At 37.8% G+C, this 14,412-nt stretch overlaps 1 protein-coding gene across 16 annotated transcripts in view; it reads left to right on the forward strand.

Moving 5' to 3' along the window:
* The window catches only part of LOC105388122 (rap1 GTPase-activating protein 1), a 210,387-nt gene extending 199,796 nt beyond the window's left edge, over nucleotides 1–10,591 (forward strand). For 13 of the 16 annotated variants that reach the window (XM_048625037.1, XM_048625052.1, XM_048625015.1 and 10 more), the window contains 10 exons: nucleotides 2,005–2,149; nucleotides 2,656–2,931; nucleotides 3,344–3,399; nucleotides 4,510–4,635; nucleotides 5,558–5,652; nucleotides 7,429–7,785; nucleotides 8,181–8,268; nucleotides 8,640–8,817; nucleotides 9,654–9,826; nucleotides 10,186–10,591. In XM_048625037.1, the coding sequence (XP_048480994.1) occupies nucleotides 2,005–2,149; nucleotides 2,656–2,931; nucleotides 3,344–3,399; nucleotides 4,510–4,635; nucleotides 5,558–5,652; nucleotides 7,429–7,785; nucleotides 8,181–8,268; nucleotides 8,640–8,817; nucleotides 9,654–9,826; nucleotides 10,186–10,338 (1,647 nt within the window). In that variant the 3' untranslated portion in view covers nucleotides 10,339–10,591. Of the gene's footprint in view, nucleotides 1–2,004; nucleotides 2,150–2,655; nucleotides 2,932–3,343; nucleotides 3,526–4,509; nucleotides 4,636–5,557; nucleotides 5,653–7,428; nucleotides 7,786–8,180; nucleotides 8,269–8,639; nucleotides 8,818–9,653; nucleotides 9,827–10,185 lie in introns of all 16 variants that reach the window. The other 3 variants (XM_048625010.1, XM_048625043.1, XM_048625020.1) reach the window with 2 other exon arrangements.
* Nucleotides 10,592–14,412: the final 3,821 nt, after the last annotated feature.

A 14,412-nucleotide genomic window follows, 5' to 3' on the forward strand; every position in this document is an offset into this window, starting at 1 on the left:
TTGAAAGCTCTCAGTTGTTTTATTTAGAAACTTTTCTCATTTTCACTGTAGTAAAAATTAAATATTTTTCACGAAAATACTAAAATTCAAAATGGAGGGTACCAAAGAAGCTTCTTTCAAATAATTACGGTACGTCTGCAACAGACCATTTTTTTTTTATAGCAGCTATGCCTATGCTACAACACTGGCTACGCTATATACATAGTACAATCTCGGATAATGCATCGGTGTTGATCGGGTAATCCTAAAAATAAAATAAAAACATATGGGCAACTTTATTCAGGTTTATATGCAATGAGAAGTTTAAATATACCTTATCTGCTTATACTAAACTATTTATATATTTTACAAATAAAAATAAAATACCTAATAATATAAAATACTTTTAGGGCCTGGAAATATTCTACCCTTAACAAACAGGAGTTTATCAAAGGTAGAATATTTCTTTTAGTTCGCTGCCGTCGCCCGGGATGGTTCCGAGGAGGCTGGCAACTTAAATTTTATGTTGAAATAAGCTGAAAGTATTCCCTAAGCAAGTCCTCATTACACTGAATTCAGGAACTGAGCTGAGCCAGTATACCAAAGTGCCAATGACACAGTTTGCATGAATCGATTACGTACCCAGTTTCTTGACTGTTTGATTGTTACTGGAATTTGATTAAGCAAAGCGGCACCAGCAATTGTGACTGAAGTTGTGAGACTTGTGAGCCAAGCATTATGTTCTCGTGAATTCAACAATTTCATCATCGGAATTTGATGTGTGCTCAGTTTTTGTTCATCAAAGGTCGTCCAATTATTTGTATGCCGTAATTGTAATTTGATTATTTCTTAACCAGGAATTCAACCGTATAAATTTTGCTCTCATACTTTTTGATTGTTTGTGAAGTCTATGTGAAACAAAAGATATAATAAATAAATTCATGCAGACTCTGAGGGTAGGTAGTGATCGTAACCGGACCATAAAGAAATAAAACCACAAAATTGTTTTGTGTCCCAAAAGTTTCACCATAATGGGAGTTAGTTAGGTTCGCATTATTACAGTTGTATTATTCGGCGATGCTGGAGCAATGACACCCGCAGGAGCGAACCATTTTGCTTGCTGGCTTTCATAAAGTTTATAACGAAATGGTATTCTGTCATTTGCTGCCCTTGATCTTGACTTGAAGTAATTTTTTTATGAGTGAAACTTAGATCATTGACCATGTTTTTGTTAGCAAAAATTTTGCTCTTGTATTTTCCACTGTAATGGAAAAAAGGGTACATTTTATGACGGTGATGATGGTAGTAGTCTCATGGTTTGGTAGGTAAAAATATGAATTTATTTTGTAATTTATCATATTTATCTATTTCTGAACGCTAAATCATGTCTGATCTTCTTCTTCTTCTTCTTCTTCCTTGCCTTATCCTTATTTAGGGTCGGCTTTGTTGGTCATGTCACGCCATTTTACCCTATCCTCTGTCATATCCTCATTCACTCCACACTCTCTCATATTTTCTTTCACGCAATCAAGCCACGTCTTTCTTGGTCTTCCTCTCTTGCGCCTTCCTTCGGGTCTCATTTCCAACACTTTCTTTGTCACATAATCATCTTATCTTCTCATGACATGCCCAAACCAAGAAAGACGATGGCTTTTCATCTTCTCCACTATAGGAGCCACTTTCATACTTCCCCTTATATACTCATTTCGTATTCTATCTTTTCTTGTAACACCACACATCCATCTCAACATTCGCATCTCTGTCACATGCATCCTTTTCTCATCGCATACTTTGGTTGCCCAGCACTCTGGCTCACTCAGCAGTCTGATCATGTCCTAGTTATGAGATCACCACCGCCGTCTTGATGTAAATGAACTGATTCATAGTTCACGAAGTAATTGACTCTATATTCTCGTCTAGAATAGATGCCTACATTTCGCTATTTATAACCTTAGCATCTAGGCAAAGACATAATATGACCAAATTAAAACTACACTACTATAACACGACCTTGTTTGTCCTCAGGAACACATCAACTTGGTTGGCTTCGACGAGAGCCTCGGGCCAGTGGTGATGTCCATCAAGAAGGAACACATGGCCAATCAAGAACACACACGCATCCTCCTGCGGCTTCGGACCAACACCAGCCATGGGCTCGTGCCTACACCAGGTAATATAAACATTATCATCATGAAAACGGCAAGCGCTCTCGTGGATGCCCTGTACAAACATGGCACCGAAGCGTTGAAAGCGAGCTACGAGTTTGACTTAGCTGCAGCGAGTCCAAAAGTACAGCCTAGGTACAGTATAGATGGAAGTGGCTGAAATGCGTTTATGAAAATGTTCACTTCCATGGAGCGCCAGTAACACTTTGTCATCGGCCTTCCTCATCTAATCACTGCCAGGTGACTGAGGTCAAGGTCTTTCATCGGAGATTTAACTTAATAACTGCTATCTAAAAGGCCTATTGGCAACTTAAAACGATGAAACATTTAGGAAGCAATTAGTGCCAAAGTCATTCCATTTTCATAGAAATGAGCATTCTTAATTCTCCTCGGATCCTATTATTATTATTGACAAAATTTCTTGGAGATTAGGGTCCTGTCTATAGACACCCTTACTAAAGCGACCACCTTCTTCTAAGTTAACTAAAGTTAACACCTCATCTTGTTCCAGAATCAAGTCCTATGCCGTCGCCTCTCAAAATGGCGAAGATGCTCAACGAACAGATAAACGTGGACAATTTCATGCCGGCCATGTGTCTGAACGCCTCCAACCTCATCGTGACGTATGACGAGCACGTACTAGTGCACAACTTCAAGTTCGGAGTGCTCTACCAGAAGTACGGACAGATCACTGAGGAGGAGCTGTTTGGCAACAACGAGACGTCTCCGGCCTTCGACGAGTTCCTGGAGATGTTGGGGCAGAGGATCAAACTGGAAGGGCATAAAGGTAAGCCACTTTTCGATAATATAGAAGACGTGACAGAAGTTTTGTGCCGTGCTCACTCGCATCGCGCGGCTTTCAGAGCGATTGCGATGCAAAACTTATTCTGTCACGTTTTGGCGTGCGCGTCTTGCGCCCCCTGCTAGGCCTTTTGAATGATGTATACACAAAAATATGGGTTTCGTAGAAATGTACTTCTTATTAACTCGTGCTCTTTTAATCCCAATGCATCTCCTTTTAATCGTCTACTGCTCCATGGCTAAGCCTCATAAGTCTTTCAAGGAGCCAACTGGCGTCTTTAGCCGCATTATTAACCTGTATCAACCTTGCCAGGATACCGAGAGCGGGTCTTACAAGGAGCCATCTAGCATCTCTAGTCACATCAACCGCATTATTAACTGTAAATTTCTCTTACCAGGCTACCGAGGAGGTCTGGACATAATGAACGGGCACACGGGCACGGAGGCGGTGTACGAGCGGTACTGCGGGCGCGAGGTGATGTTCCACGTGGCGCCGCTGCTGCCGCACACGGCCGGCGACGCGCAGCAGCTGCAGAGGAAGCGGCACGTCGGCAATGATATTGTCGCTATTGTGTTTCAGGTTTGTACCTACATCATCAGTTTTGCTTCTGACAACTTCTGATTGTCTTTTTTCACTTCACTCATCTCCATCATAGACTGATACCTTGGCGACAAATTTTGTCACAGTCTTTCCGCTACCTCCATATGGGTCTATAGGTTCGTAAATCATCCGAAGGATGCTGGATTATTAGATCGCTTTCAGCGTTAAGGTGACCTGATGTGCTGGCTCCAGGGTAAATTGTATAAAATAAATAATTGAAATTGTATAAATATGTTTAATTTTTATAAAATACATTATCAATTTGGAGATTGGCCATCTGTACCTTTAAAAATACAAGTATTATCGCAATCATATTTTTTATTTAAATACAAAATAGGTAAATACCCGAATAATAATAACTTTTACATAGTCTGACTCGGTTTTTAAACAACACAAACACAAAGTATCTAACAAATTTCAAAATTCAAATTCAATTTCATTTATTCATATGATACGAATTAAAACTTAAAACTAATACACAAACATGCAATTATTACGGTAACATTGTACATCAAGAAAAAAATATATATAAAATAAATGACAAATACGAGCAAGTTACAAAGAGGGTAGATTAAAATAAGTTCACATAGTTTACCGATGATCCCACACTAGGCGAACCTGTGTCGTGGCGATCGAGTATTATTCCTATTTAATTGCTATGAACGACAATGTTGGTCACAAGCGGAAGCGATTTTGCATTATTTCATGGGATAAAAAAATAAAAAGGTTTGTAAATCATCCGAAGTGTCCGTACTACATCACTTTCAGCGTTAAAAGCGTCTGACATGCTGCTTCCATGATATAATGTAGGATGTAGTCCCTCGGCGGTGTACGAACGGTACTGCGGGCGCGAGCACAGAGCCTACAGAGTCTACAGAGCCGTATCAGATCGCTTGCAGCGTTAAGGTCGCCTGACATGCTGCCTTCATGGTATATGTAGGATGTAGTCCCTCGGCGGTGTAGGAGCGGTACTGCGGGCGCGAGGTGATGTTCCACGTGGCGCCGCTGCTGCCGCACACGGCCGGCGACGCGCAGCAGCTGCAGAGGAAGCGGCACGTCGGCAACGACATCGTCGCTATTGTGTTCCAGGTTTGTACCTTTGGTAAAACTAGGGAATAGGGCACTCAGTATCTTTTTCCACTGTTAGTGAGCGGCACGCACTGATCCCACAGCTGAGCAAAGCCAAGGTCTTCCCGTCACCTCCGTATAGGTTTGTAAATCATCAACACCACCTGCTTTATTATCAGAGAGATACGTTTCAGCTAAAGGACTTTCTCCACCTACCTTGCAGACTTCAAAAAGTAGGCTGGCGAAACGTAATTTTTTTTGAATAAATATTTACCTATTGCGCGATATTTTCTTACATTTATAAATATTTATGTCTTTACAATCAGCAATCACTTGTCTGACAATCTATCAATATTACAAATAAAATATAATTCACAGATATCATTATGCTGTTTCTAGAGAAAACTTGATTGCGTATTCATAAAATATACTGCTCTCTCTGAGCAAGAGTATTTTCCTAGCGAAAATCCTACTACATAAACTATTGAAATGACTTGAATTTTCCGCGAGCTTCTCATCGCATCAATAAAAAGTAGGTACTTAGAATTTATGCCATATTTCTTTAAAAAATTGGTCCAGCCGTCCCTTGAAAGAGTAACAAACATCTCGTCATAATTATTTGCAAACTTTCACGTCTGCACTATAAAGGTAATTTAAGCGTCCACATTTCGGCATATCGCATATATTCTTTGTATAGAAATTTACACAAGTTCGTCCACTTCATCGGCATTGCCGACACTGTTTTTCTCCATATATTAATGAAAATCTGTATGGTTCGTTATTTATGATACCGACAGCCTCTAGGTACCTGTGGTATCCGTACCTTTAGTAGGTACCTCTATTATTCAAAAATATTTTACCCCTAGTATTCATGAAGATTATACCCCTAGTATTCATGAAGATTTTACCCTTAGTTTGATGAAGATTTTTTATCTATTTCCAGGAGAAGGCGACCCCGTTCACCCCCGACATGATCGCGTCGCACTTCCTGCACACCTTCATCGTAGTCACGCCGGTGGAGGCCAGCGGGGAGACCAGGTAACTACAGCACTACAGCATCCTATAGGATGGGGTTTTATCAGTGGACGTAAGTAGGTCCAGCAGGATGGACAGTCGCGAGCACTGAAAAAGTTGCACCCACACAAGGACGACGCGAAATAATCGCATTAAAAAAAATGAACACAATATTTACGTTTTTAGTTGGTTACATTCTGATGCGCTTTTTAATGTACGCCGATATTGCAGACTTAACGATTTTCGCTGGAACTTTTTAATTGTTCGCGAGAGTCGCGAAATTGATGATGACAATTTTCTGTCACCTAAAACTAGTCTACTGTTGAACATAAACCGTGCAGTGCTCAAACATCTCCAACCCTTGCGTTTCGTAACACTAATCTAGGTATTAGGTATCTACCAATACACCACTTCACCCATTACCTACTCGTAACACACAAGACAGAGCATTCGCTATCGCATCTCTGGTTAGCTTGGCTATCGTAACTGAAGTGGTTCTCAAATCGGACAATACTCAGAGCAGTTGAGTGTCTCTTGAAATTGAGTAGCTAGGAATGCAGCTAGCTTACCTAATACCTGACTTTATCTAGAACATTTTAACGGTCCATTAAACCGTGTGGGAACTACGAGTTTTAGGATATTATACCTCTTATTTTGTGCCACCATTATGCTAAAAGATTTCATGCACGGAAAGTTTTTTTTTCCATAATAGCTTTGAAAATCTTTTAAGCCATTCCGCCGTCTCCTCTTTATAGGGACATTTATGTATTCAAAGCGCAATATCGTAGGTAACCACCATATTAAAACTTTTAAATAAACAACCAACCGAGCAGAACAGCAGTCCCACTTGTAATATTAGTGCTGGGGGGTTACTCTATACTGATAAAAAACGAACGAACGAGTGCTATTGTCAACACGTTTAATACAACGAGATAGAGTCGTAGCTCGCGCAGCATTGCTCCGAAAGATCGTTTTTCATCATATAGAGTGACCCCTTGGGAAAATATAAACGCATTTCCGTTCTCCGCTCAACTTTCTTTCATTTCTTTTACAACTTCTTAATTCCCGGCTGTTTTTCATAAAGTTAACTTCGCAACAACGAATAGGTAAAGACATTATTTGCATGGAGAAGCAAGGAAAATGGCTCGGAACGGGACGAATGGAAATCTCGAGTCATTTATATGCAAACGAATCGTGACTGTGTAATTAGAAGCTTTTTACTACGACAAATAGTAGGTGGGTGAAGTTGGCAACACTGAAAGCTGGGTTGCTAGTGTTTTATTAGGTTCTTATTCGATTAAGAGGCAGCGTTGTAACCGCTCAGGCTGAAATATAAATTCCTTTTCTTTTCTTGGAGGAACGCTGGAATTAAATTAAGGGGTTGGAGACTTAGGTACAGAGATACAATCACAGCTCTCTCGTATCTTTTCTTTGGTTACTAATTAATTAGGTCCAGTATATTTTGTTAACTTGGAAAGGGAATTTTTACGTAGCTAAATTACTAGATTAGAGTAAAGAACGATCGAATGTATGTTAAAGTAGGCTATGAAAGTCTTATAATGGACTGTACTTATACTTACCTACCTAGCCAGTGGAACGAACGTTATAAAAACTGATCGAAGTAAGAAAGAAAGAAGTACTATTTTACATGCCTACCTACATAATACAATACTTACTTTTTATTTTACGAAAAAACATAGATATACAAACAGAACACATAGGCGACCTTATTGCTTAGAACCATCTCTACCAGACTAGCTTTGGACCATATTAATAAATGTTTTCTTTTCCCGTGTCCAGGTACAAGGTGGCCGTCACCGCTCGAGTGGACGTACCATTTTTCGGGCCGACTCTCCCTCAGCCGCCAATCTTCAAAAAAGGCCGAGAACTGAAAGAATTCCTTCTCACCAAACTGATAAACGCTGAGAACGCGTGCTACAAAGCCGAGAAATTCGCCCAGTTAGAGCTTAGAACGCGCGCTTCCCTACTCCAGAATTTGGCCGAAGAATTGAAGGGGAAGACGATGGAGTTCCTCGGCTCAGGAGTGAGGATAGACGCTGGTGCCATCTCGCCTCAGCCCGAGGGAACGCCGAAGCAAGAGGGCCCGGGCGCCAGGTTCATTGATTCGGTGAAGAAAGTGCTGACTTCTAAAGGAAGGTGAGTGCGGAAACCGTTTGATTGATTTTAGTGTTAAGCTTGATAAGCTAAAACAGTTGATTATTGATGAGATTAGCAGTGAAAGGGTATACTTTTGTACGTTGTCGTCAGTTCACTAACCGCCGATTCATTCTAACATTGAATGTTACTTATGTACATTAAACCTTTAAAGGCATTGCTTATTGAAATGATAATAATCACTGAGTGAGGTGTTTTCAGTTGACTTTGAAACGTTCAGACTCTGTGTGGGCGTTGATTTATCCTTTATGCCGTAAATAAATCAGTTGCGACAAACAACAACATTCGCAAGCTATTAATAGTTGAAGCTCTGTTTATGTGCTCCCATGGCGATAATGGTAATCTAATACTTAAAGGTATATCGTTTTCGGTTTCAGATCTCCCAGTGTTGATACGAATCTTTCAGGGGACAGCAGCAAGAATGTAATCAATAAGAAAATCAATCACGAGATACCCACGCCTAATGTGAGTTAACAAAATATTTGTACTTGTAATAAATAAAATCCGCATTCAGAATAAATACTATGAATTTAAAATATCACGACACGTTAAGCCGTGGGTCCCGGTTACTATTTCGGCAGCAGTCGTTAAGCCTAGATGCCGTAGGGCTGGAAAACATCTGACAGTCAGGTTGCCGACTTGGATGTGTTGGGATCTACCTACCAACCCGCACTACGCCAGCATGGTGGAGTTGGCCTAAAACCCTTCCTTCACACGTGCTCCAATCACAATTTCGCAATTTTATTACACACTCGATGCGTCACTCGAAGAGGTTTCTTTCTTGCATCCCTTCTACGATATTCACCATAAACCTAACCCCCCACTAACCTCTACAGAGCGGGCGTTCAAAGTCATCAGTGGCATCTTCCTCAACGAGCGCGGTCTCAGTCCGGTCGGCCGGCGGCTCCGGGGAATCCAGCCCCGATGTGACGTCACGCGCCGCGCCCCCCCGCCCCCCGCTGCATGACCACAGTGATGACTCTAGTTTGAACTCCGTCGACTTGGATCCTTTAGGTGAGTTTGAAACTGGTTAGGGTTGTTGATGTTTGAATGGCGTGTTGGTTAGTGGGTCTGACTGTGGTGCTGAGGGTCTAGGGTTCGATCCCTGGCTAGAGCAGCTGGAGTTAAATTTATCTCCAACCCGCCTTCCAAGCGTGGTGATTTTGGTGATGTGAGTCTTGAAAGAGCCATTCTCATGACGTGCCTATGATAACCGCTTTCCATTTTCTTTCCACATTCGAGCAAATTTAATTAATTTTGTCATAACTATAAGCATCTATATACGTAAATTATTCTTTCTTAATTCTGCCGTTCCATGTAAAATATAATTAGATTAGAAATAGATTAAAAATATCGTTGAACATTATTTTTGTCCTCATCTTTAGACGACAAGGACTGGTTGGGTTGTGGCAAATATACAGCAGGTTAGTCGGTAGTCGTACGAAGTTTGAAGAAAATACTTGCCAATATTTCTTCTTTCTAACGTCTTTATGGTCGTCCCGTAGTTTTAGTTCAATGTTGTGCCACATAGATTTAGAATAGCCATAAATTTCATATTTAATCCAGTTTATAATATTATACTATTTAAAGTTAATTCTTAGAAACTTATTATATTATGGTAAGTAGGTATTTTGGCTGTCGCAAAAGAGGTACTTATAGTAAGCCTAACGGGGCATCACCTACTTTCGGTTAACTGTACCATTTTTAACAGCCCTTAGATACCCACGTTTATAACTTTTTCAATGCACTATTATTAATAAACCTAGCTCTACACAAAACCATCTCACCACCCCAAAAGTTTTTCTCTCACATACACATACATATTTATAATATTTCTCCTAAATCTCCAGGAGCCATATACGTGGACAGCGATACAGGCCTGGAGTCCATGTCCTCGGCCGAGGCGGGCGGCGCCATGGCACGGAACGACCCACCAGCCGTGCAGAGAACAGACTCCGAACAGCTGAGACAGGAGGTGTGCCGCCTCAAAAACGACAAGCTGGACCTGCTAAAACAGAATATTGTAAGTTTTCTGACTGTAGTTTTTTGTTTTTTATGATTTTTGATTAATACTGCCATCTATCCACTGTTTATAAGACTAGTGTGTAGTTTTTAAGATAGTCGTAACACCGCCATCTATAAAATGTTGATGAGAACTTTTCAGTAAGAGTTTTCGCTTCTATTTTGACAAAGGCTGAGCCTTGTTAAGTTGCGTTGGAAGCAGTTCTGAATTCCACCAATAGATGGCATTCGTAAACAAAACTTCCGTTGGAAGCAGTTCTGAATTCCACCAATAGATGGCGTTAATAAAAGTTTTTTTTAAATAAAAATTGAATTACTTTTTTTTTCTTTTTATTATTAAAACTGTTTTGTTTTTTACAGACATGGCAAAATGAAATAAAGAGTCTGCGTGAGAGAGAAATGTCGATGCAGGCAGAGATAGCGGCGATGAAGCGAGAAGTGCGCAGGCTACGCGACCAGCAGGATGCCATCACCAACATTCCGAATCCATCCACACACGATTCCACTGCGTAGAGTTTTCTCTGAAATACTGTATGGTTTCTAATCGAGAATGAGAAGACGATTTCTGATGACATTTGGAAGTATGTATATTATAACGAATTTGTTAGGGTTTTTGCGATAGAACGTTCCGATCTGAGGTTAACTTTTTTATGGAACAGTTATTTTCCAATAATTATTGTAGCCTATTTGTTAGCATAATATTATAGGCTTTGGATGTCATTGTACGTAGATATTTTAATATTGAATTATTAACTATGTTGCTCTCTAACCCCCTTATTCATAGAGAAGTTACAATACGTTTTAACTAATAAACTGTTTTGTCCCTCTCCGACAAAGAACAATTTGTTTCTTGACAGAGAGGGACAAAACAGTTTATTAGTTAAAACGTATTGTAATTTTTCTATGAATAAGGGGGTAAGACTTTACTTGGGGATTGCATGTGCAATAGGTAAATAACCATTTTTCTTGCAATCGGATAATATTCGTCTATTTACACGTACCCTTTATACATAGTAACTATGTATCAATCATAATTATTGTATTTCTGAACAATTTACTTAGTTTTTTCTACCATCTTCTTATACTTATATATTTTTAAAGACAATTTAGGCAAGTACGTATTTATACGACATGATTGTGGTCCTCTTGGTCTTTTGATATATTCTTACACAAAACGTGATACAAGAATTAGTACCTAGCCCTATTATGTATCTACGTAGCTTACCTAACCTAAACTTATCATTGATAAAGACACGGTTTAATGCTAAATTACCTAAATATTATGAATATGATCGAGTGGAAGAAAGAACAATGAATGTAGGTACCTACACAAAATCTTAATATAAATATTTACTAAAAAATGCTATTTATTCAAACACTCAACAAAGTTATAATTCTCAATGGTCTCCACATTTCATATTTTTTATAGTGAGTTTGTTTAAATTTATTTCTCAATAAGTAGGTAATTACTTAACAGAAATATTTGACCTTCCTCCCGCTTGATCATTTCTTAAATTAAACCCTGTCTAATACCTACCTAAATATCTGTACATGCTGCTAAACATTTTGATAAGAATACTCACAAAAAAAATACTTGTGGTAAAGCAAGTATTCGACCATCCATATAACGAGTACTTAGGTACCTAGTAGTGCCTACTATCAATCTTGGTGTAACTCAATATTGTCATATTTCTATTGAAACGTACCTAATAAGTACGAAATATATTCACGTATCGTGTCTTCTAAGGAACTGTACCTACTAATGCCTTGATTTAAATTTTTAGAGCCTATTAAAATGATGGTGCATTAGAGAAAAAACATAATATTTATTTATATATACTTAATTATCTATTATCTAACATAGTCTTTAAAGATTACGTTACAAGTTAGAGATGTTAGAATTTTTATAGTAAGTATAAATATTTTCCCAGTATAAATAATTATCATCAATCATGATTAGAAAAGTGGTAGCATATTCTCATTAAAATTATTATTTTTAGCTATGTATGTAGGTAATGACTTCGTACAAACCTATAGAGTGTTTTTTTTAGCAAAATATCGCGTATTGCAACACTTAGAGATACTAATATTTCAGACCAGAATAAAACTATTCTTACCCCTGAATTTATTGAGCTTTTTGTCACTTTAAAAAAGGTTTGCAAAATGACGACGTGATATACGAATTTCGACTTTTTGACTGACATAAACAGTTGAAAGTCGTATGTTTCAAGACATTTGTAAACCTTCTAAACTTACAACACGGTCTATGAATTTGGGGGTATTTACAACGGGAATATTTGGAATACTAGTTATAAGCTACAGGATAGTTTTCCAGAAAACTGGTCCATCTCTTCACTATTGTAATATTTGTAATTGGTTAAGTTAACTGTGCAATTTCCTATTGGAAATAGTTAAATTTATTTACTTACTTACCCAATTTAAACCTAAGTTGTGTTATCCTTTTTATAATTTTGTGTACTTCAAAAATTCCAGTTATTGTAAATATAATTTCCCGACTGGACTTAGGCTGTAGAATAATCAGTATTTTTCTTAATTTATGATTTTAATTGTAAGCTTGTTTCGCGTGTCTTGAGTTTGAGTATATTTTGTTGTCTTTAAATTAATATTTTATACCAAAGTTAACATTCCCTCAATAAGTAGTGTAGTACCTAACATTTACTTCATCGTAAAGATTATACAATACAGTATTCTTACAACTTTATTTAACACTTGGACATAGCACAATAACCTTTTTACGTTACATTATTGTTTGATCGTGAAAATATACTTAGGTAAGTACTTAACCAATTAATAGAGCTGTATTATGAAACAAATCATTAACATAAAGTAGACAAGATGTAGGTATATGAAGGTAGTAAGGTACCTGTCAAAACTGTCTTGTTTATGCGTAATATATAATGTGGTTATATTAATTGGTTTAACATCACCCTGTATTTGTTCGATTGTTGATTGAGTTGATTAGAACAAGATATTGCTGTTGATTATCTTTCCTAGAGACATACATATTTATGTCGTTATTAAACCAAATATAAAGAATGTGGGGTGTTTGAAGAAGTTTAGTTTTAATTTAAGAGATACTATTGAAATATAGAAATATACCTAGTTGATACTAAAGTAAAGAATATAAAGTTGTTTTATTAAATATTTATTCTCAAATCCCATGGGCCCTAGATTTTCGCTCCTTCAATACTTAAATTCATGGTTGAATTGTACGATTTAATCAAATTTTCGACATAATAATATAAGTATATTATTAACATTAGGTATTTCGTGTGTCAGAAAATGTCGAGTGAGCGAAAATTGGCGTCACTTTATATGAAAAAAACGAACTAACGAGAGGCTGTCGTGCAATGGCCAGATTTTATATAACGAGATAGAGTCTTGGCTTGCATACTTCGTTTTTCGTCATATAGAGTAACCCCCTGGCCCGATTCCAAAACAATATCCAGAAGGGTTAGTACCTACGGGGCGCATTTAAGACGTGACAAGAGATTTGCATCGCGCTCACTCACATCGCGCAGCCTCAAGAGCGAGCGTGACGGAGAACTCTTGACACGTCTTAATAGCGACCTGTGCTACATGGCCAGTGCGAAATTCGTCATGCGGCCTGATTTTTATGACTGTCGAAATGATCGATAGCTTTGCTACAATGTAATGTACTTAGTTATTAAACTATTTCTTCTTTTGAACCATAATAAAGATAACATGTCATTACACTTTTACACGAAGGTAATTAAGAATTAAGATAAAAAGTGCATTTATTAGGTCAAACAAGTCGGCGGGTTAGCTCCTAGGGTTGAAGATACATTGTAGCAACGCTATCGACCATATTGAACCACTGTAGAACTGAAATTTCATATAATGAAGCAACATAGATCAAAGAACCTACCTCCTTATATATTATTTAACTTTTTATAAGGCAGAGTAAGTTAAAATATTTCATTGGTTTTAATATTTCCCAAATCCTTATACTAGTTTAAAGGTTAATGTACCAAGGGAGGTCCCTAGTTAGATGATTGATATTCAGTTGGACGGTAAGTATTTTATAACTAGGACTAACTAGCACCGACAGCTGAAAATAAATCATATCTTCTGTTTAAATCGTATTCCCAAAACTACTAAGTTTAGTAAGTACTAAGTTTAGTAGGCTAGTCAAATAATTTTAGAACCTACCTCCTAATACCAACCTAGAACCCAAAATTCAGTAACCTTATTTTTACACTGTTTTTTAATTGATCTTCTATACTCTAACCCCCTTATTCATAGAAAAGTTACAATACGTTTTAACTAATAAACTGTTTTGTCCCTCTCTGACAAAGAACAAATTGTTCTTTGTTGGAGAGGGACAAAACAGTTTATTAGTTAAAACGTTTTGTAACTTCTCTATGAATAAGGGGGTAGGTTTGTACTCTACTTCAGCTCGCTTCGTATTATTATTCTACATATATTCGTATTATTATATAGAGTTCATTATATTTATATATTGTATTGTACCTATACAGTATGTGCTAGAAGACAATACACATTGAGATTTTGGCATAAGTAATGACTTTTAGCTTAGAGGTA

Source organism: Plutella xylostella, chromosome 3 (genome assembly GCF_932276165.1).
Source record: "Plutella xylostella chromosome 3, ilPluXylo3.1, whole genome shotgun sequence".
In the NCBI taxonomy this organism is placed as follows: Eukaryota; Metazoa; Arthropoda; class Insecta; order Lepidoptera; family Plutellidae; genus Plutella; species Plutella xylostella.